Here is a 23,022-nt window from a genome sequence, read left to right on the forward strand (position 1 = left end):
AACCCTTGGTACAGGGACCCTCTATCCGCAACCCGAGGACGCGTTCGGTGGCTTTGTCATAGGCCCTTCGGTTTGATTCTAGAGGAATCAAAACCGAACCGGTATGTATATAACGAACGACTTTCAAAATTGCTTCTAAGGAGAAGGATAAGGAGGGGAGGCATCAAGACCTCAAAAGGGAGCACACGCTGGTTCCGCTGGATTCAAGTTGTAATTTAATCGTGCCCTGTGACTACCAATCGCACAGTCATTGTGCGTTATTCAGTGGCCATTTGTTAAACTAATTAACTAACTGTTCGATGACGTTTGGAACTAATTAACTGAAACTACTTGGACAGCGTGGTAAAGCGCTATCTAACGCTCGCATTTCCAATGGCGTAATAAGCTCATAACAAGGTGGTTTCGAATTAATTATAATTATATTATATTATATTATATTATATTATATTATATTATATTATATGCGTATTGAGGATATCCCGTATTCTTCTACAAGAACATAAAAATTCGCAATTAGCGACCACTAAATATTATCAGATTTATTTTCTTACATTGCCATGATATATATCCGATCTTCAATTGGCGTAACGGGTGCTCTTCGTATGGAAAGCTCGTTGTATGAATTTACCCCAATAATACAATAAATAATGTTTATATAATTGTTATGTTCTCGATTATTTTTTAAAATATAAGGTTTTGTTTACATTTAGCCAAATATCAGCTTTCTCTTACGAATGCACTGATGCCAAAAACTCACCTTCGTAAAAATTTCACTTATGTCATTTTTTCCTTGAGATAGCGATTTAAAAATATAAATGAAATCTATTAGCACTTTTCATTTATAATTACACTAAACGCATGCTCAAACTCAACCAGTTTATCTTTCTTCATATATTCAGATTCAAAGTGTTCAGTTGTTACCAAAAATAATATCGAGGTTTTCACTGTTACTTACTAATAATAACTAACTATGTACAAATTATAGTGCCGAAAAAACATTTCGTTTCTCTACCCGCAAAATATTGAATATTCATGGATTTTCTAACGCTGACAGAGAACAGTACTAACTAGTTCCCTTATTTCTTCCAAAAATTCCGAAAAACCACCACTAGACGAAAAATCTCGAAATGCGCGTAGGCGTTCCATCCTCGACATCTTGGTTATCAGGAAGCTTTTTAAGCAAAAAGACTTTAGTTCGGGACAAGCATTACTTCTTGACCAATTCCATGCGCGGCTAAAATTCTCGTGATTTAGTCTTGACATTGAACTCTCTGTCAAAATCTCCGACACGTCAGCCATCAAGAATTTATCAGCGAGCAAAACTGCGTCAAGAAGTTCCTCGATGGTTTGATTGTGAAAGGTTGCACCGTTCGCCGCAAGTAAAAGAGTATTTAAACCTTCCTTTGATGTGTTTTTTAACTTCACTCGCCTCTTCCCAGATTCTAGAAAGTTACCTTCGAGCATCGCTGAAAATGCATCGGACTTCTGACAAAGAATGCGCCTGGAAGTAGAATTAAAATTTTGTATTAGTTTAAAGTTGTTAATTTTTAATTAAATGTGTGCCCGTAAAACTGCAAAGAACACCATGAATAAGGAACCATAGCACCCCAAAATTAATTGAGGATTCAAGAAACATTAATGATCATTTTAGACTTTTGTTTTTCGTGATATCTTCTTGCTTAAATTAAAATCAAAAACACTTTTCTATAACTTGCCTGGTTTGTTTAACCATTTTCCAGGATCATATTAATATACGAAAATTAAACGCAATTTGTAAACTTATTTTAAAAGGAACACTGTTGCCGACATGGAGTTACGTATATTGGTATATATCCAAATAAATTTCTAACACATCTAAGCCTAAACATTTGAGCTTTAATGAATCGCTTTTCGGAAAAAAATGAAATAAAAATTAGTGATCGTCTTAAGCTTCGGCGCGTGTGTTAAATACACGGTCGGTTCCATAAGTAGTAGGACTGACTTTCTACACCCTAGACGGAGCAATATATAGATAGTGTTTGAAGTAAATCTTTCTGTAGTCTTCCTACACGCTCTTAAAATGGATCGCACGCTCGAGCAGCCCTGCGCAGTGAAATTTTTTGTTAAACTTTGAAAGTCTGCCACCGAGAATTTTACCATGATGAAGCAGAGGTACGCAGATTATGTAATGAGCAGATCGACTGTTTTTGACTAGCGCTTTTCGAGCGTGCGCTCCATTTTAAGAGCGTAACGGAAGCCTGGGAAAAGGATTTACTTCTCACGCGATGTTTATTCCAAAAATGTTCGGAATCATGAATTATGAGTTCTGATCTTTGTTCAGAAAAAAGCGAAGCATTTTTAAACCAGGATCTGTATGATGAGCCCTTCTCAGAGGTTCGTACTAAAATCTCACAACAGTGTTTTTGAACATGAAATCAAACAATTGTGAAACGTGTTTCTAAAACGTTGAGCCTCAAAACACCCTGGTGTGATTGCGTTGAGGTTTAATTTGGACGTAGCCTAGATGGCCATCCAACAAACAGGGCCGCCGAGGGCGGGGGGGGGGGGGCAGACAGCGATAATACCCCGGGGCCCGCGGACTTGAATTTTGTATTTATTATTTTTGAACTCCAGCAATTTAAATACTTCAAATAGACTTAAAAACATTTCTTTATATTCAGTTCTAAATCATTTCAAGAAAGACCAAAAATTAATTGCGTTGATTCATTCAGCATTTACCGTTTTCACATTTCGCCAGACTACTTCCCATGGTATAAGCATCGTTTCATAAGCAGAAACAAAAATCGAGCGACGCCACCTACCGTTCTTAACCTAAACACTTAAGCAGCAGTGGGCTTTTATAAACATATAACCGATAGCAGATTCGCTCTAAAATTCCTTAATTCTACGAGGTTAGCGATTGTGCTTGTTTCAGAGTTTATTTTTCGGTATACATTTGTTGTAAGAAGTCGTTTTCAAAGTTATTTAGTGAATAAAAACTCTTTTGTGTGTTTGTTTGTGCGTAAAATACACAGTATTGTGCTAAAATGAGCTACAAACATAAGCCCGATACACAGAACCGGAAGAAATGAAAAAAAACGAGAAAAGGAGGCAGCGGAAGGACAGCTTTCCTTGAACAGTTTTTTAAGGTTTCTAGTGCTAAAGCTAAAGCTTCATTAGAGCTTTCTTCAACATCAAGTCCTTCGATACCACTTTTAACATTGACATTGGCATACAAAAATCGCATGAAAGTTTGCCACAGTACTTTCCAAAAGATCATATAGTTGGTGAGCTACCAATCTCTATTTTCAAGAAGAAACTAGGGAATGGTGAGATTGTACTTAGTTACGGGTTAGTGTGGAGTAGAATGAATAAATCTCTCTATTCTTTACAGTGCAGAATTTACATCGCACTTCCGCAAGCTTAAAAATCAGCGTTGGCATCACCTGAAGACTACTCCGCTGCACAAAAGTGAAGAAGGGAGGAAATTACAAACAGAAACTTCGTAGTGTGACTTGTTGCTTAAGAACAGACAACACGAACGAGAAGTGTGGAAACAAATTCTAAGGAAACTTCTACATGTAACGTTCTTTCTTGCTGAAAGATGTTTGGCTTTCCGCGAGAACAGTGACAAAATGAATACTCATCCAACGATAACCTCCTTTGAATCCTTGAATTCCTAGAAAACTATGACCAACTTCTTAATGACCACCTTCGAAAAGTTCACCACTCTATGCAAACGAGGTAATAAATTGCATTCTTCAATAACGCGAAAAAACGAAGTATTTTTCACTGATTGTGATGCAACTACAGATTCCGCTCACGTTAAACAAACTGCATTTTTTATTTTATATGTCAATTTCAATAATGGTGATGGAGGAAACTATATAGTTGAAGAGCGTCTACTGACCTTTGTTGACTGTACTAAAAAACGGGGGAAGCCATTTCCCAGCTAATAATGACAAAACCGGAGCAATTTAAAATTCCTTTAGCAGATTGTCGAGAGCAGGGTTATGAAAACGGCAGCAATATAAAAGGTTCCTACAGAGGAGTTCAGGCGAGAATACTGGCTGCCAACAGTCTAGCTGCCTAATCTGCCTGCGCTTGCCACTATCTAAGACTTACTGGAGTAGAAGCAGCTAAGAGTTCTTTTGCTGCCCTCACGTTCTTTCGTATCATAGCAAAATTGCACACAATACTTAGTTCCAGTCCACAGAGATGGTAAATATTAAATGAAAAAACTGACTTCTCTCTACATTCAACTGCACGAACTCGCTGGTCGGACTGGATTAACGCCGTGAAACCGTTTGATACTCATCTTCCAGGAGTGGCATAAGCACTAGATGAGTTTTCATTATTGAATCTGTCAGCAGAATGTTTTGGAGATGTCAATGGACTCAAAAAGTATGTACGGACAATAAATTGTTTATTTATGGTATCGATTTGTATAAAAGTTTTAAAAGCCATTGACATAGTGAATAAAATAATTTAAACGCCAGGGTCAACGCTTGATGTCACGTGTAGAAATGTAAACAGCTTTATTGCTGAGTCGTTAACTCTGCATGATAAAGGATGGGAGAAAATTTGAAACGAAGCTGTCACTGTGGCAAGAAACATTGGATTTAAACACAGTAAAGTTTATATATTTCGAAAGGACTTTCTGTGATGAGAACAGTTTTGTCAGGCGACGTACCAGTTCCCTTATACAGGGTGATTCTTTTAACTTGAAACTTTCAAATGTCTCGAAAAATAGGCACTCTATAAAAAAATATTTCGAATCAAAATTTAATCACTCTGTGGAGTACATGCACCGATGTTAAAATCGGCTCCCCACACCGCCCCCTGAGGGTAGGGGTGGGGCCAGTTTCGAAATGTTAAATGGGAACCCCTATTGTTGATTGCATATTCGGATTCTTTGGATAAAAATGCGTATGATTTGTACAAAGCATTTTTCTAGTTTCGCGATAGATGGCGCTGGAATCGACGAAATTAAATTTTTCTTCATTTTACTGTTACTGAGAATTCACGCTTACGATTCTGCAATAATCGAAATTAGTGTTCAAATAAACCACTACTTTTAGAGTAACCCAGGAACTGGGTAATTCGGTCAATCATATTCTCACGTGTTGTTGATTTTTATTTGAACACTTTGCCTTTCAGATAGCCCCACAAAAAGAAATCTGGTGAAGTAAGATCTGGCGATCTTGCAGGCCAATTTATCGGACTGCCTCTACCAATCCAGCGACCACTGAAATCACGATCAAGAGCTTCTCATGCTACCGTTGAATAGTGTTTATTTAAGATTTCGAACTTGCCCCCCCCCCTCCCACCCGGCGGTGTGGGAGAAGCGATTTTAACATCAGTGTATGTACTCCTCAGAGTGATTAAATTTTGATTCCTAACAGTGTTTCATACAGTGCCTATTTTTCGAGATATTTGAAAGTTTCAAGTAAAAAAAAATCACCCTGTATAATCCCTCCATTAAATATCCTACAGATCCATATAGAATTTCTCTAAATTTTTATAAGTTTCTGGTGGTTCCAAATAGTAATGCCACTAATGTAGGTTGTGCCTTTGGAGCATGTTTAGGAGTCCAGTAAGTTAGAAGACACCATTTTAGTCCGATCTGATAATAGAGGAGTGACCAATCTGAGCGAAAGCATTTGAATGCACGTGAGAAATTAAGAAAAGATACGATATAATAACGTCATTTTTCCATATTTATACATAAACTACCGTCGAAAATTATAAAAATGGCTAACGCAAGTAGTACTAAAAATCATTGCTGTATTTAAAACGTAATAATTCGTTCAAAAAAAGAACGAGAAACATTTTTAATAAACCGCTGGAAAGTTGATGAAATTTAGTGTTAAATGTCCCTTAAAAGATATATTTTTAACGTTTTAAAGAGTCAAAAAATGGAAATTTTTACCACATAGTCTTTAAAGTTTTATGTTGAATTCAAACTAATGATACTTTAAAAATTCTTCCATGTTCCGGATATATAGCTAGAAATGGTCAAGCGGGCCTATGTCAGGTTCTCGTCGACGATAACCACTGTCGGCCGCAAGAGCATTGATCCAGTAAACCTTCAAAAACATTCACGGGTTCGCAAGATACGGCAAAAAATATCCAAGCTACAGAAACTCGGCGCATACACGTTAGACATGTTTAGTCATATCTCGGAAACCCATTAAGATTCTTAAAGTTTTATTGGTTTAAAATAAATATAATACTCAAAACACTGTCTGATATAAGTTTCAGATTTTTATGACTCATTGTCTAGGTCATGCCATGAATTGAAATCAAGAGCAACTGAAGCAACTGAACCTTGCTCTAAGGAGCGGCCGCTCGCCGTCACCCGGGTCCTCCTCGTCAGAAACTGTAGATTGGGTCGGAAGCAGGTCAGCTTCGACGTTGGGTGGACGCGCCTGAGCGGCGGTGTCCAAGATTGAGGTTTGACGCATTGTCATCGGTCGATTCAGTCTCCCACGTGGAGCGTGAGGTTGACTGTGACGTGTTGTTGGCCGTCCCCATCGCTCGGCCGGAAACGGGTCCGTCTTGGGGCTGCGTCGACGCGCCCGTACGGCGGCGTCAAAAAATGAGTATGACTGTTCGCCATCACTCGATTGCGAATGTCATTCAAGGTCGAGACGGGGTTGCAGTCGCGAGTCTTGTTCTGACGTTGTGTCAGTTCTCAAAAATCGCATTACGATAAGTTCGCGAAAATTATTGGAGGGCGCCAACGAGTTTTTAGTTTATACCCGAAAACCGCGTTTTTTAACGGGTGGAGTGTGGAGCATGGCCTCTTAAAGATGTATGGGCTTGACTCTCAACCATGAAAGATCAGGAAAAAAGATTGAAAATTGAAAATAATAATAAAAAAATTCCTGAGTCCCACATTTGGGCCACCAAATTGAAACCCCCTGAAAGCAAAAGAATAAATAAATAGTAATTTAATAATGATATTGAACGATAATGATGATAGGGGTTTTTATTAATGGGTATTCGACGTCGTGGTCGAAGTGAAATAAGAATTTCAAAAAAGAACCGAAAAGGTCCGCGCGAAGGGATGGAAACCGGAAATCTCATGGATCGTATCCGAAAGAAAAATGCGCGAGGAGCTCGCTCGAAAGTCACCACCGTAGGGTAGTAACTCCCGAAACGAGCCCTTGTCCGAGGTCGTTCGGTCGACAGCCCGGTGACTGTCAACCGCCGATCCTCGACGAAACGAAAGAGTGATAAAAGAAATCCGCGATCGCGCCACGTACTACCGATGCCCGAGATCAAAACGAACACCCGGTTTCCGGACAGTGCCGCACTAATTATGGAAATCCGGCGGACACTCCACAAACCTGGGTGGCCACTGGAGTTCGACTTGCGTCAGGGTATCCTGGATTCTGGACGACTGCTGAAGATGATGTCTGATGGTTCGGGATGCTGATTGACTTGAATGATGGTGAGAAATTCGGGAGAAGTATTTAAGGGGAAAATTAAATTAAATTCAAGGGTGAAGAAAAACTGAGAAATAAAAAGGCTGGAATTGGAACTGATAAGAAAAATGAATTTAATTGTGAAGAAGATCGTTGTACAAGCCACAGGGAATCGCTCGTCGAAGCGCACGGTCCCCCGTGATCCGATGTGCTCCTCGGTCGAGATGGTACTGACTGGGGTGCTGCCGATCATCCGTAGCTCTTTTAAAACGCCGAGCAACCCAGCGCGCATTCCAGCGTCTTTTAATCTCAAAGGAAAAAGACGAATTCCACTCAAACTTATGTTCTGCCGCCAATTTAAAGGAATGCACAGTGGATCAGGAGACCCCGTTCCGTGATAAAAAAAATCGAAAAACACATAAAAATCTACAACAATAAAATCTAAGGACACCTATTTTGACATAATTAAAAAATGTCACATCCGCCAGGGCCTACCACGAGGAGATTTCAGCCTGTGTGAGATACCTGCCAACTTATCGCTTTCATTCTGGCTTTATAAATCAGAGTGACACACCTTATTATCTTTCGAAATCTCTAGTAAATCTCTCACCTGCGGAGTAAGACTTAGCACTTTTTTCTTTTTGTTTCGGGATTGAAAGATTTAGGGCAATCTCTATGGATTTGAAATTACAAAGTAACTTAGGGTAGAGGTTAAGATATTCCGCAAGGAGTTCTGAATTATCGAAATCCTTCCGTGCAGTATTACCATCCTTAATGGTACCCGAGCTTCCTGGTTTTGACTTATCCACTATTATTCCCAAGTTTTCCGAAATAATACTTTGTATTTTCTTTTTTATTTGTGCACATTCTTCTTTATCTTTAGCACTTCTCATTTGCCATACTTTGATGTTAGCTCTAAAAAAAATATTCAAACATGTTTCTAAGATTCTGATCCAGGGATGGAGTGGAGGGAGTCCATATTGGAGAGATTTGAAATCTAGCAGAAAGATTCCCTTATCGTCGTTGCTGAGGATATTAAACATTTGAGGATTTGCATGGCACATTGGACAGCTTTTCATTGACCTAGTATTAGTAATAATTTTCAATACAAAAACTTGTAGTTTGTCGATTTGATCATCCATATTTTTTTTCAAACAGACATCTATTGATTCTTTATTGTATTCTGTAGCAAGAGGACGACGAGATCTTGGGGATTGCGAGGCTTTATTGTTCCATAGCATGACACTATTTTCAGTTAAAAATTGCAAGGGAATATCTGTGGTAACAAATAAATTTGGATCACTCTGTGGTATATTATCTTCTGCTGATTTTTAGTTTTGCTTAAAACATGAATAACCGGAACTTCCGTCAAACACCCAAGAGCACATTATTATTGCTTCCATTTCGGTAGCCAAATATCCGTCTCGCTTGATTTTGATTCCAAACGCATATTTTTATACACTTCCTTAGAAATTGAATTTTCAAATAAAAACGACAAGCCATAATCAATTTTAGGGGATCGTGCTTTAGCTCAGCACTAATTTGGAAACTTCTTGACGTTTTGAACGATCAGATTTTTTAGAAAAATCAAGCGATGGGCGGCCGAAATGTGAAGAGGAAACAGAATTTTTCACTGTGGCAAAAGGAACAAAAAAATTGTCAGAATTATTTAACTTAAATCTTGCTAGATGTTTGGATTTGAAAAATCGTATACTAATCATCAAGGATTCGACGTTTTTTCTGGGATATTTTTAATATAATGTAATGAATACTCGCATCCAAATCATTATTGATTAAAAACTAATTTCTCTTTTAGTGAATGTCGATTTTATATACAATATAACTGAATCGAAGAGAAAAAAGTCAACAAAAAGAACAATTTTATTCTGTAACTTTTGATAATATTTCGAAGCAAAGTAAAGACGGGAAAACCAATGAAAATAAAGCGAAACACCAGACGTATGTGTCTATGCGGCGGATCGCGCAACTGAGGTAGAGGCACGTCGGGACAGTTATCGGCGCTCAAACGCTGTCTCTGTCACTTACGATTTTTATGCTCTTTATGAACACGGCCAAAAGTCGACACGCCAACCGTGATGTATACATCCTAATGAGCAAGATTTCATTAATTAAGCAATATTGTACGAAAAGGATACGTCAATTATCACTCATTAGAATGGCCTGACTCTTTTGTAGAAGTTCAAAAGTTCAAAAATCAGCCTTTCGGTCACGGGGCAGGGTTTTTTCGTTTTTAAGCGTGCTAAGAGACAGACAATCGCGCCAACCAAGGTTTTAGAATAAATTTTAAATGAATATAAAGATTTTTTTATATTAAAATTTTGGGTCGAATTTCACAGAATTTTTTCATTGACCCAAATGTATTCAAAGAAATCATACCTGCATGCGTCGACCGTTGTGCCATCATCAAGCTCAAACGTGACCGTGGATGGTTTTGGAAGGTTATCAAAACTTTCTCGATGGAAAGCAACGAATGTATTTTCAACTGACGATTGGTTCTTGACAGCTGTATTCGGCCGAATATCTAATAAATCTGCCAACCGACTGATGGACAAAATCGCCTTCTCATGCAGATTATGTTCAGGATCGGCGAGAATGCGAAATATTAATGGCAACCCTCCATGATTGATCAGTAGGTTCCTTAAAATCTCCTTAGACTTGATAAGAAATGGTATAGAAATAGCTATAATGTTCTTATTTGATTCCTGACCTCGCAAAAGAATCGCCGAGAGTTGCCCAACTGCACCACCCGTTTCGGCCAAAGCGCACAGCTGCCGCGTGTACTGCTCTGAACCATACAATGTTTGTGCCTCAAAAACGAAGCCCTGTTGTATTAGAGGTATTAAATATGCCACGTTCCTAGAAAAAAATGATCAACTTACATATATTAACACATAATACATTACTTCGATCCTAAAACAGCTCAAAGCATGTTGATTACTAACTTGACAATTCTGGTGAGTATTCTCAACGCCTTTGGGTTTCTAGCAAATCTAATGTAAATTGTCAAAGGCTCGATTGTCGATGGATGGGCCAGTCTTTCTATGGGTTCATTTGAGTCGCTTAATCTGCTTAATAAAGCCAGAGTCCACATATTCATATGTTCAGTTGTAGAAGATTTCCAGCCTTTACCTGTATCATAAGCCTCTTCTCCATCCAAAGTAGCAGAGGCAAAACTTTTCAACGATTCAACCTCCTCATGGTGTTCTTCTCCTTCCTCATTTTCTGCCCACTCGTCGTCACTACAAACTGGACTATAATTTTCTTCGGCGCTTTCGTCGGTTTCGCCGGAATCATAGACAGGCAATGGCGGAGTGCTAGGTGGCGAGGAAGACGTACTAGCTGCACTGCTCGGACTCCAATCATCCTGGTGATAATCTAGGCTAAACCTGTAGTTATAATTTACTTTATTTGCATCAGTCAATTTTGGATACAAATATTTGATTTTGTGATGAAAAGGTATTAACAAGCGGGGAAATTACGAGTATCGAATACATACAAAAATTTCGGTCTCAAGTTTAACACTGAAGACAACTCTGACCAGTATATTGCTGCTTACCTTCCTAAACTGGTCCTATTGTATTTGAAATCCATTTTTCTGAATGGTGAAGAATCCCCCGAACGTTTTTTAGAGCCCTCCTTTTCTTCCCTGTTCTTTAATTTTTCGAATTCTATCATATTTTGGAGTTTTTTTATGAGAACATCTAATAGTCCATTTTTTACCATAATCACTATACTGTCATCATCATATGTAAATAAGGAGAGAGCATGTAACACCATTGGATGAAATCTCTCATTTTCGTTTTTTTTCAATAAAACCACCATCATCTTTTGAAAAATAAAAGAATATAAAATTGTATCTCTAAAGCAGTTCTGTGTTGAAAATTACTGAAGGAAACTTATTCATATTAAGAATTTCATAAAGAAAAAAAGAAAACACCTGAATACAATGTATTCCACAGACTAGACATCATTCAAAAAGAAATAGAATCGCTCTCGGCAAAAAATATAACTAGGTGTTTGAAGAGCTTTTTTGATTTAAAAGTCCCATTAAATAGATGACTAGTAACATATATGCAAATATATTAATAACTTTACTTTATATCTGCACTTCTAATGATTACTGCGCAATTTATTACAAAAATTATGGTTGCTCACTGCTTTTAAAAAAAAAAACGTTGAAAAACATAGATGGAAAAAAAGCTTAAAACAATTAAAATTTAACATTTTCAATCAAACATATATAAAATACTTACTTCTAAACCAGAGCCATGCTTAATCCGAACTCGGTTGATGGCTTCACGACAAAAAAGACACAGAGTTGCTAAAATTTCCCATGATAGTACCGCGTTCCTAGTTACTAACGATATGAGCCGTTCAACAGCCCCGGAACTTCCTAAGCTCGGTCGACACTCCGCTATTTGAGACAGACTGTAAAGGCACTTCAGAGCCAGTTTGTTTTTTGCTTCGCAATATTTTACAATGCACTTATAACCCTTCACACCTGAATCTCCACTCATCTGCATTCCGCAACGCGGGTCCAAACTTCCTACAAAAGCGCACATCGCTTTTAGACATGTTTCTGCCAGCTCAGCATGCCTGGATTCATAGGACTTTTCAGTAGCCTTAACTAATAGTGAGGTAATACTCTTTATTCCACCTGACTCCAGAATCTCAGCCCGGCTGTTCTCGTACGAGCTCCAAATGTTCCTGAAATTATTTAAATGTAATCTTCTGCAAACGCAAGAATATATACAGTAAAGGCGTTTTTATACCAGTCAGTTTTGAGAGAAATTTTCGTGTGAGTCGACATTGCGGTCTTATTTTATTAACTAGTATAAGAAAATCCTTCCTATATGTACGCTTAGAGAAAAATGAAAGAATTATGTAGGAATTTGTGATTAAATGTATACACTAAACAGATAAATTGCGAGAACACTTGTTTTTAGAGAGTTATATAAGCATTGAGGTAAGGCTGATAATATACATCAATTGTTTTATTGTTCATTAAGTATTATCCTATTTTCTTGCTTGGAATCAGTTAACTTTGTACGAGGATTAAATATTGTCTAAATATATTGGCCAAAAAGAAATAAAAAAACAAATATGGCATAACAATAATATTAATTGTTAACCTATAAAGTTCATTTAAAAGTTAATCAGAAACAATATTGATGCGAATATTTCTTTGAATTGGGACTGGAAATTATATTACCAATATAATGACCTTCGATTCCAGTCAAGCTAGACGTTTCTAGAACGTCAGGTGCGCAGAGTATGTTATTTTTCAAAAAAGGCCAAAAAGGATAATTTTCTTAAAAACTGTAACGTACTAAAACAAGTTTTACACTAGGTGATATTTTGAAATCGTAGTCGAAGTTAAACCTGTGGATTTGAAACAAATCTGAATTGTAGGCTACCAGCTTACCGATCTTTTCATGTGAATTTAAGTTACCAGCACCAACTCAACGGCAAGGTGAAACCGAGCCGAAGGGTGAGCACCCGCCCTTGAGGCCTCGTCTCGCGAATAATAATGTTTTTACAAATTGATATGTGAAACCTAAGATTGTCTACCTTTTACAGGCATAGAGTATAACCTTACTGGCCCAACACGATATTAATATAATAACCACTTACGACGCTAGATGACACTAGTGGCAAGAGTGGTGGGCAAAATTTGTTTGTAACCATAAAGAGCATTTTTCTCATTGGCGAAAGCATTTTACTCACCGATGTTGTCGATTTTGCTCATCGCTTTCGCAGATGATGCGGTATCAACCATTTTTTATGTCTGTAAACGGTGGAAAAACAAACGTTTTTTCCGGATTTTTTTCCCGTTTGAATCTGTATATGCAACATTAAAAACAATTTATTTTTTATTTTGAATCCTTTTCGGTTAGCCTACCTGCGCTCCTAGTCGATGAGCGACCTGATGGAATGTAAATTAGCATATCTTTAGAAATAGTCAGACTCGTCAGTAATGGTCACAGTGATTACATTGGATCCGTGATTTTGGGTGTATGAATTTTTATGTAGAATTCGAAATCAGCGATCTCAGAAACTCGTTTATACCAAGTTTCATATAAATTCAACGAAATGTCGAACTTTGGCCACTTTTGGTGGTGTACGAGCCCACACTGGGGAGCAGCATGAGCTGTCGGCCAATGCTACAATCACATGAATAGCAATTGTCTGTGCGCATGTATATAACATGCTATTTTTTGCAACAACTGTTCGAGAGAATTATTTTTAAAGAATTTTTAAGAATTTTATGATTTTCCTTCTTTCTAAATTGTACATGAACTATTATTATTCTTACATCGACTGCTGGATTGAAGCACTTTGCACATCATTTAGAGGCATGAAAGTGCTTGTTTTCGGGATGTGTATTGAACAAGTTTTATTTTTCCTGGATGCCTTTTAAGCGCTTATAATATTAATTATTCAATACTAATTCTCTTTACTATATGGATGTCCGTAAAATTATGTATACTTATTATATTTGGCGAACGCCCTTTTTTGCTTTCATCATCAAGGGAGACTTACACCTTTTCGGTTTAAAAAAATCTATTTTGGTTGTGCATTTTTCTAATCAAGATGGTTTTCGAAATAAGCCTCTGAACGTGTTTGGCAGAATTCTCTCTAGTTCTAGAGTGTTAGCTCCTCAAACATGACGACACACGGCCGCACAGAGAAGTGAAATGAAAAACCGTGGCTCAAAATAACTTGCATTGCTCAATTCGTGACTGATTTTGATTTTTTTTAGAAAACTAAAGCGTTTAATTTTGAGCAGAATTATGAGTCAATTTTTAAACATTTTTATTTATTTAAACTTTCATGTTAATAGAAAACAGGAAAAATGTCGATTTTTACGGTTTTATTTTTTATTTACTTAAAAAATTGATTTCTAATTCCAATGGAGGTGTGGAAGATTTGGCGCAGCATTTAAAAAGAGAATTTAATTTAAACAATAAACAATCGGTTGTCCAATTGTTTATTGTTAAACATTTGATTAAATTTGGTTAAAAACAAATTACATCATGATTTTATCCCTCATTTTAAAAGAGAATGGCAGAGTTTAGTCATTATAAAAAATTGTTTCGACAACAAGTTTGTCGGTTGGTTGAACATATACTTTGCGTGAAATTTCAACGCGAAAGCAATGACAAATGCCGAAGGTCAAACTCAGGTGACGGTGTAGAATGTTTTACTTCGACAAAAATGAAGGAAATTAGTGGATATACGGGAAAAATATACGGGAATCGAAATAACAGAGGCTTTTTTACGCTCGCTAAATCTATGTGATAGGAATAAAGTATCAGAATTTATGAATTAAATTTTACATTCCGATGAAAATTAAAATATGAATGATTTCCCGATTCCTTACACATCAGTAGAATCTTTGGCGTTAATCGAGAAAGCTGATTTGTCTAAAAGTCAGTTTCACATGCTCAATATTCAGACAAGAAAGAGAAATGCTGACATTACCCAGCATAAAAGAATTTGGCAAGAACTAAAGAAGAAGCTTATCCACATTAGATTAAAGTAATGGAAAAGGGTTTTACAATCGGAATAAAATCTTTATTAGATCATACGATATATCAGATTTTTAAAGATCGCGATATTTCTCTTCCATTCAGGGATACAAGGAAGCCCCATAACTTGAAGTTAATTGAGAAATACGGTTGTGATGGTTCTTCAAGCCAAAGCACTTACAAGCTAGAGAGAGGTAATCCAGATATGGCGGATAATAGTACATTCATGGTTTCAATGGAACCACTGTGACTTTACTTAGAGGATGCTGTCAATTCTGTAGTGTGGCAAAATCCGAATTCATCGTCAACATCATATTGCAGGCCGAAACTATGTTAATTCGCAATAGAAGCCCTACAAAAAACCAGTTCAGGCACATCCAATTATGGGAATACCGCAGGAACGTTTTTTTTTTGGAGCATGAATTAACCGCAGAAATTACAGGGAATTAGAGTAATTACAGAAAGCAGGTAAAGGTCGCAATAAAGACTACAGGAATATTCGAGAGTTCAATTCACGCAAGTTTTCTCATGTTACTACTAATACTGATTTAGCACAAAAACTGTTAGTGAGTTCGGATCCACGTATTAGTTATAAAAGAAGAAATATTTTAAAAATCTGAAATTCATGAAGAAGTACTTGCTTTTCTGAAAGCATTACCATTCCCATTTCCTGACATGAATCTGGAAAATTGGGGGTTTGCCTACCAAGTCGGTAAGCTATTGTCAAAAGATTTCGTATTGAGTGAATCTTAGCATGAGCTTAAATTAAAGATAAGGTTTCAAAGAATAATTTGTATGAATTTGAGATTGTTGCTACAACGTTCCTTGGCCACACCACAAGTTGAACTCGAGGTACAAAATTCGGGAAATCCTGGCATTTTTTTTCAAACTTACCGCACAGTATATTCTCTCCAACTTTTCAAGTCAAAATTCGAAATACTCTTGGAGTTCTAGCTGATGCCGGATTACTATGTGACTACCTGCTTGAAGAATCAGAAGGGATTTTGTATGGACCTGCCATAGCTGATTGAAGGTGAGTAAGTGTTATACACGAAAATTTTCTTCACGAAACTTGAACGCATTTTTCTCAAAACAGTGTTTTTAACATTGACGGGCATTGTAACTCAAAAACTATTCAGACGATAAGTCTGAAATATAAAAATGTTTTTCTATACATCAATAGCTAGAACTTAGACTATTCGGATTCAGCATACCAAAAACCTTCGGAAAAGTATATTCTGCTTTCTGGGTCAAAATCTTTTAGGTCTGTGTAATCTGTACATTATTGCAAATAACATTTCCAGTGCAAAAAAAATTTCTATGCGAAAAGGCCAATATTTTTTGTTTATGAAAATTTAAATTGTTATATTTGATCAAATATTAATAAATATTTATTATTTGAAGGAATACCTTAAGTCTTTCTGGCCATTGAAGGAAATTACAATTTTAAAAAAGCTCAAATTTTAATATTTTGCGACAAAGAATTGTTTATAACAATGATTATTATAAACTTTTCAATTAATTTTGTAATTAAATGTCATTCCCACAGTAATATGAAGCACTTTCAGAAAACAAAAAAATTTGTTTGCCCATAAGAAGACTATTTGCTAATTTGTTCATAAAATTGGTTTATAACAAATAAATTGAATAATGAACTATTTATTTGTATTCTATGAGTCCCTAAACATTCATTTAAGACAATATAAAGTTTACCTAATCAGTTATTAAAGCGTAAAAAATGGTTGTGTACAAAATTTCCGTTTTTACATACTTTGAGTGAAAAGATTATTAATAAACAAATAGAGGAGACAAAAGTTCGGAGCGTGAAGCTCTTCAGAATTTAACGACCTTTAATTTTTTTAATTCAAAATCGAACCATAACAGGAAAATAGTTGAAATCGCCTAAGTTGCATAGAGTAACATTAGTTAAAAATGTTCCAATATTAGATAATAAAAAAACAAATGTATGAACAAATTATTTGCTGAAAAAATATTTTCTACGATTTTCCATAATTACACGTTTTTTCAAGAAATAAGTAGATAAATTTTATGATTTCTTTAAACAAATTTAATGAACAAATGCATTAATCAGGCATTTGTGTACAGAAAAATTCGTATTTTCTGTATCAACTTTTTTAATTAGGAAGTTCATAATAACTTCAGCAAAATTCGTAATTTTTTTATCAATTTTATTTTTTTTTTTTAACAAATTTAATAAACAAATTCATTAATCAGGCATTTGTCGACAGAATTTTTTTTCTTTGTCAACTTTTTTAATTAGTAACTTAATGATAAAATCAGCAAAATTCATAATTTTTTATGGGTTTTATGATTTTTTTTAACAAGTGCATTATTGGAGCATCTGTCGACAGAAAAATTCTTTTTTTCGACATCAGACATTTAATTGGGATCTTCATAACAAACTCAGCAACATTCATGATGAGTTGATGAATTTTATAGTTTTTTCAAACAAATTTAACAAACAAATGCATTATCTGGGCATCTGTGGACGGAAAACTTCGTTTTTTTCCATGTCATTCTTATTAATTAGGAGCTTCATGATGATTTCAGCAAAATTTATAATTGGTTGATAAATTTTATATAAAGCAAAAAATTCTTAAACAAATGCATTTTTCGGGCATATCTCGGGTGGAAAAAATTTTTTTTCGATGTCAGTCTTTTTAATTGGTAACTTATTTATAATTGCCGCAACATTCAAAACTAGTTATTAAATTTGACGATTTCTTTAAACAAATTTAATAAAAAATGCATTATTTGGTCATTTCTCTATGGAAATAATCGTCTTTTTCAATGTCAGTGTTTATACTAAGCTGCATCATAATAATTCCGCTTGCCTTTCTCTATTCATTTGTTTTTTTTGTGCTACACTCTTGAATTCCTTTAAATTATTTCTGGCGCCTTCTTAGATTCTTTTTTGTTATTCTGAGACTATAGCCAAACAAATGACGATAACACTGATATGGTAGTGTCTCTCCATTTTTCTCACATCTTTGACATTCGTGTCAGGCAGAGATCATTTGCATTTTGCGATACTATAAAATAAAATAGAAAGTATCATCGTCAAAGGCAGTTAGTAATTTGAATTCGTCTCTATTTTAAAAACATTTTTTACCAGACTATTACGATACTGCTGTTGAGAAATCAGTCATAGACGAATATGAGATTCCTTTATAAAAAATTTCTTCTACATACTTTGAAGCATCTAATATTTTCTTTTTGCGTTAAATGTTACAAATGGAGTTTTTAATTATTTGCAACAAAATTTTTGTGATAATTTATGTCCAATTTTGAAAAAAATGGAAGAATTCATTTTACAATTCAGAAAAGGTCGATAAATCAAACGAAAAATTGTTATCACCAGACTTCGTAATAACATTTTTTCATGCAAAAGCAGGAAGAAAATCTTCGGCAGATTTTGAAAGCATTTCAAAATCAACCAAAAAACGAAAAACAGTCAAACTTGTGGACAATTACCCTCAATTGAAATTGAAAATGTCTTTCTGAGCAATTTGTGCCCAGGCGGGAGAAAAAACTTAGCTAAGGAAATAAAAAATTTGATCACCGAAAGTGCTATAGATATTAATGAAATTACGAATTAACAGGTTATACCATTTACTTTAAAAGAATCTATCGCGTTAGCTGAAGATACAAAACTTACGAAGCACCATTACGACACTATCCGGATTCAAGCAAGATTACGAAATGCAGAGAATTTTCCTCCCTATTTGAATCTTAAAGACGCTAAGAAAGAATGCCTTCCTGCTGAAGGCAGCATGGAAATAGTAGGAGACTGGTGTTAGAGTTGATTTACAAAAATTGTATAATCACACAGTGAGGCATATGTTAGAAGTCACGAATATTTTGCCGCTTGATTTTATAAAATAAAAGATAGTTGCAATAAAATATCTCTAGAAATATAGTTGTGATAGCGCATCTGACCAGTCAGTATAATCAGAAATTTAGTCAAGAAGAAAAATCTGATGCCGGTATATTCATGATGTCAATGGTACCATTGCGCATTCATACAACCTGTTTTTCAAATGCTTCTTAAATACTGTTCATGATGTGCAGAACCGATAAGAATTTAGAAAAATGAAAGTCCTGGGTCCACTTGACTGTGTAGGCTACTTATGTATGAGCAAGAACCCGAGGCAAAGGAATGTACTATATCAGAGGTAGATTTGATAAAAAAAAATAATCACAACACTTGTTCCAACAAAAATAAAGTTTCCCAATAGTCGTTGCACAATAACTGTCACCCATGAGTTTGTCTGAACTATTCTAGATGGAAAGGTTTTTCAACATCTTTCCGAAACTCCTTCACCTGCCACATTCTACATTTATCGTGCAAAACCATTACAAATGAACCACTTGCAGAACCTTGCAGACAGACCGGAGTACACAAAGAATTTCCAATTTGGTCTTACAACGTTGCACGTGTGGAATCGCATGATGCAATGTGTTCTGCATATAGAATATCGTCTAAGCTTCTGTAAATGGCAAGCAAATACGAAAAGTGAGAAAGAGCAGGCCAAAACTGCAAAAAAAAAAAAGAATTAAAAAAATTTTTTTCGATAAAATGGGATTCATCGTTGATATTCCAAAACGGTTCACAAAATCCATCTTCCACGTGCCAAAATGATCGAATCATTTTTTCTTCCTGTTGCAGAATTAACAGAGGAAGCTCAAGAAGCGACTGATAAAATCTTTAAACATATCCGAGAATTCAACACTCGAATCTTTGGCAGAGACTACTAATACAGATCTTGGGCGCAAAATGTGAATTTCCACTGATCCTAAAAAAGTATATCATAGACAAAAGTGGAAGAAAAAGGTCATTCTACTCGATCCTAAAGCTGCAGCCTTATTAAAAGAATGAAAGTAACGAGCAACTTAAACTAAAAGGACTGAGAATGAAAAAAAACTGTTTCGTCGACAAATAACCAAATAATGCATATGTTAATTAAATTTGTTTAAAACATCATAGAATTTATCAACTAAGTATGACTGGTAATCAACTGTTCATTACGTTCCCAATTAAAAAGACTGACATTTAAAAAAAATGATTTTTCCATCAACAGATACCCGAATAATGCATTTGTTTATTAAATTTGTTTTCGAAAAAATATATAATTTATCAAACAATTATGAATTTTGCTTAAATCATCATGGAGTTCTCAATTAAAAAGAATTTCTCCGTCCATAGATGAATTTATTTGTTAAATTTTTTTTAAAAAATCATAAAATTTATCAACTCAGCATGAATGTTGCTGAATTTATAATGAAGATCCCAATTAAAAATCTGATATCAAAAAAAAGAATTTTTCGTTCGACAGATACCCCAACAATGAAATTTTTTCAAAAAATCATCAAATTGATTTAAAAATTATGAATTCTTTTAAGGTTTAAGAAATTTGTTTCAAAAAATCATAAAATTTATTAGGTTATTATGAATGTTGCTGAAATTGTCATGAAGTTCCCAACTGAAAATACTAGAATTGAAAAACCGAATTTTTCTGCCGACAAATGCCCGAAGAATGCATTTTTTTATTAAATTTGTTTATAAAAATCATAATATTTAAATATAATATTGTTTCCATCCAAATTTCTTGCAATATATCTTGAAAAAACGTATAATTATGCAAAATCGTAGAAAACATTTTTTCAACAAATTATTTGTTTATAAATGTTGGTTTGTTTGTTGTCTAGTACTGGAACAATTGTAACTAATGTTACTCTATGCAACTTAGGCGATTTCAACAATTTTCCTGTTATTGACGAGCACCGGGAACGTCAAATAGAAAAAATGGCCATTTTTTCGTTATATTGGTTTATTTATAAACAAATAGAAAACCTAATTCAAAAATCGGGCTCGAAAACTCTCTTAGAAATCTTAGCAGCTTTTTTTCAAATCTTTTTGTCCAAATTGGTCAATATTTGTGGGCAGTACGTTATTTTGAACCGAAAGGCATTATTTCCACTGTGCGCCGGTTGAGACATGATCCAACCCACACAAGGTTTAGCCACACACAAGTATAAATAATCGCAGCCAATCAGCAATGCCGAAAACATAAGATTTTGGAAAGAAACCACCTCCAAAAAGAAGTGGGCTTAATGTATGCTCCCAGAATGGCTATAACAATTGGAATCCGTAAAACAATTGTCACAATGTACATTTCTAAACACGTTTGTCTTCGCGTATACAGATTGCCTAAATGTGTCATTTGTCGGCGAACCTTTCCAAATTAAAAAATTGGTTTATTTACTAACTAAGGATCTAATCTTTAAAAAAACGTTTTGATTTGTTTATTTAAGACGCCTGTATAAGGAGCTAGAAATCAAACTGACCTATCGAATTTCGATATGTCGGACATGCGCCCTTATAAATCAAAATATTATTGGTGTATCAGGCTGAGACACATTTGATTTATACTTCAAAAGTAACTTAACTCTTGCTTGCAACAGCTCTGTAGAAGAACATAGTTGTCACACCGGGGTAAGTTTTTACCCCATTGATCAAAATTGTTATAAAAAATAAACTGCTGAATATTTTGACTTGAAATTTTTTTAAAACATATTGAAAACTTGCATTAAAAGATAGTGTACTTTATATAGATACAAATTAATTTAAATACACAAAAAAATTCTTGTCAAAGAAAGTGCAAAAAAATGACCATTTTTACCCAAAAAAATGCATAATTTTTTCGCCCACGTTAAAATGAGCTAAAATTTTAACTGAGCCTTCACTTGGTCTATTAGTATAAGGCAAAAATAGTGTAAAATTCGGCACTCCATGACTGCGGTAAGGCTCAAGAATGTCTACACTCCGTGGCTTCATGGATTAGGATTCGCTGTCACCCCTTTTAGTGAGGTTTCTACAGTCCAGAGACCTTCATTTACTACCCTCAGGCTGATTCTGGTATTTTTTTGGTTCCGTTTGGCTTCAAGGACATCTACATACCCAAGGCTCGTTCCTGGTGAGGGTGGACCACGGGCAAATTACCGAAAACTCATATTTAAAAGGTAATTGCGCTAAATTGAAGCACCAACAATACTTAATTTACGGGCGAATTCACCACAAAATCCGTAAATGGATAGGCATTTCGGCCCAATGTACTGTACCGTTGAGAATTTAATCTTCTCTCTCTCTCATTATCGTTAAGGGTTATTCTTAATATTAAAACCTAAGAATAAACCCAGGGCGAAATGACCACAAAGTCCGTCAGTGGACAGGCATTTCCGCCAAATTTTCCTAACCTGAGAAATACACAGTTATCAACATCTGTATATTTTTCAATATCGTTCGAGGATTGGTGGAAAACACCCCCTGCAACCGCAGTGCCGTTCCGTCCGCCAATCATCAGCCAAAAATCAGTCATTCCTTACCGGCCTTAAGTCCGGTGGTTCGAAGCCAACACGTGGTCGATTTCGCGCCAAAGGAAAACGGTCTACAGGTTGGAAGAAAGGAAGGAAGTGAGGAGAAAGAACAGCAGCAGGGCAGACCAGCGGCGTGTGGCATCATCGGTCTCTCTCTTGACCGCAGAGATTCCTAATTTAAGTTCGTGCGTTAGCTTCTTTGTCTCTTCCTCTCGTCCTTCGTGAGTCCCCTCGTGCGGTGATCAACATACCAGGCTAATCAACTAATCAACCAGTAATCAACTTTTCCGTCGACTACAGCTTCCTTTTCTTGAGTTAGGACTTGAATCTCTTTTATAGTGACTCAGCCAGGTCTTTTTTTCACCGTTTCTTCTTATTATTATAGAACTTTAATGACCCGTGGCTGCATCACTATGTTTAGTGAGTAGTTCTTATTTAATGTAATGCCGACTAGTGAGGTTTTCTTCGCGTTGTTATCTGTGATTCTGTGCCGTGTCTAATTATGGATTATTCGGAGTTTCTTCGTATGTTCCCGTTTTTTAAAATGTGAGTACCTATTATAATCCCTGTGCCGACGCTTTACTCATGTAACTACCCGACCCTTATGCAGCCTTTTCTCATTTCCGATTTCATTATAACTTTTCACAGTTAATTTTTAT

At 35.6% G+C, this 23,022-nt stretch overlaps 1 protein-coding gene across 1 annotated transcript in view; it reads right to left on the reverse strand.

Moving 5' to 3' along the window:
* Nucleotides 1-33: 33 nt before the first annotated feature.
* The window catches only part of LOC117171057 (armadillo repeat-containing protein 5), a 55,415-nt gene continuing 32,426 nt past the window's right edge, over nucleotides 34-23,022 (reverse strand). The window contains exons 3-7 of the mRNA XM_033358109.1: nucleotides 11,687-12,140; nucleotides 10,990-11,258; nucleotides 10,376-10,819; nucleotides 9,810-10,289; nucleotides 34-1,501 (exon numbers count right to left, since the gene is read on the reverse strand). Coding sequence (XP_033214000.1) covers nucleotides 1,042-1,501; nucleotides 9,810-10,289; nucleotides 10,376-10,819; nucleotides 10,990-11,258; nucleotides 11,687-12,140 — 2,107 coding nt within the window. The 3' untranslated portion in view covers nucleotides 34-1,041. The remainder of the gene's footprint in view (nucleotides 1,502-9,809; nucleotides 10,290-10,375; nucleotides 10,820-10,989; nucleotides 11,259-11,686; nucleotides 12,141-23,022) is intronic.

The sequence above is a fragment of the Belonocnema kinseyi genome, chromosome 1, assembly GCF_010883055.1.
Source record: "Belonocnema kinseyi isolate 2016_QV_RU_SX_M_011 chromosome 1, B_treatae_v1, whole genome shotgun sequence".
Classification (NCBI taxonomy): Eukaryota; Metazoa; Arthropoda; class Insecta; order Hymenoptera; family Cynipidae; genus Belonocnema; species Belonocnema kinseyi.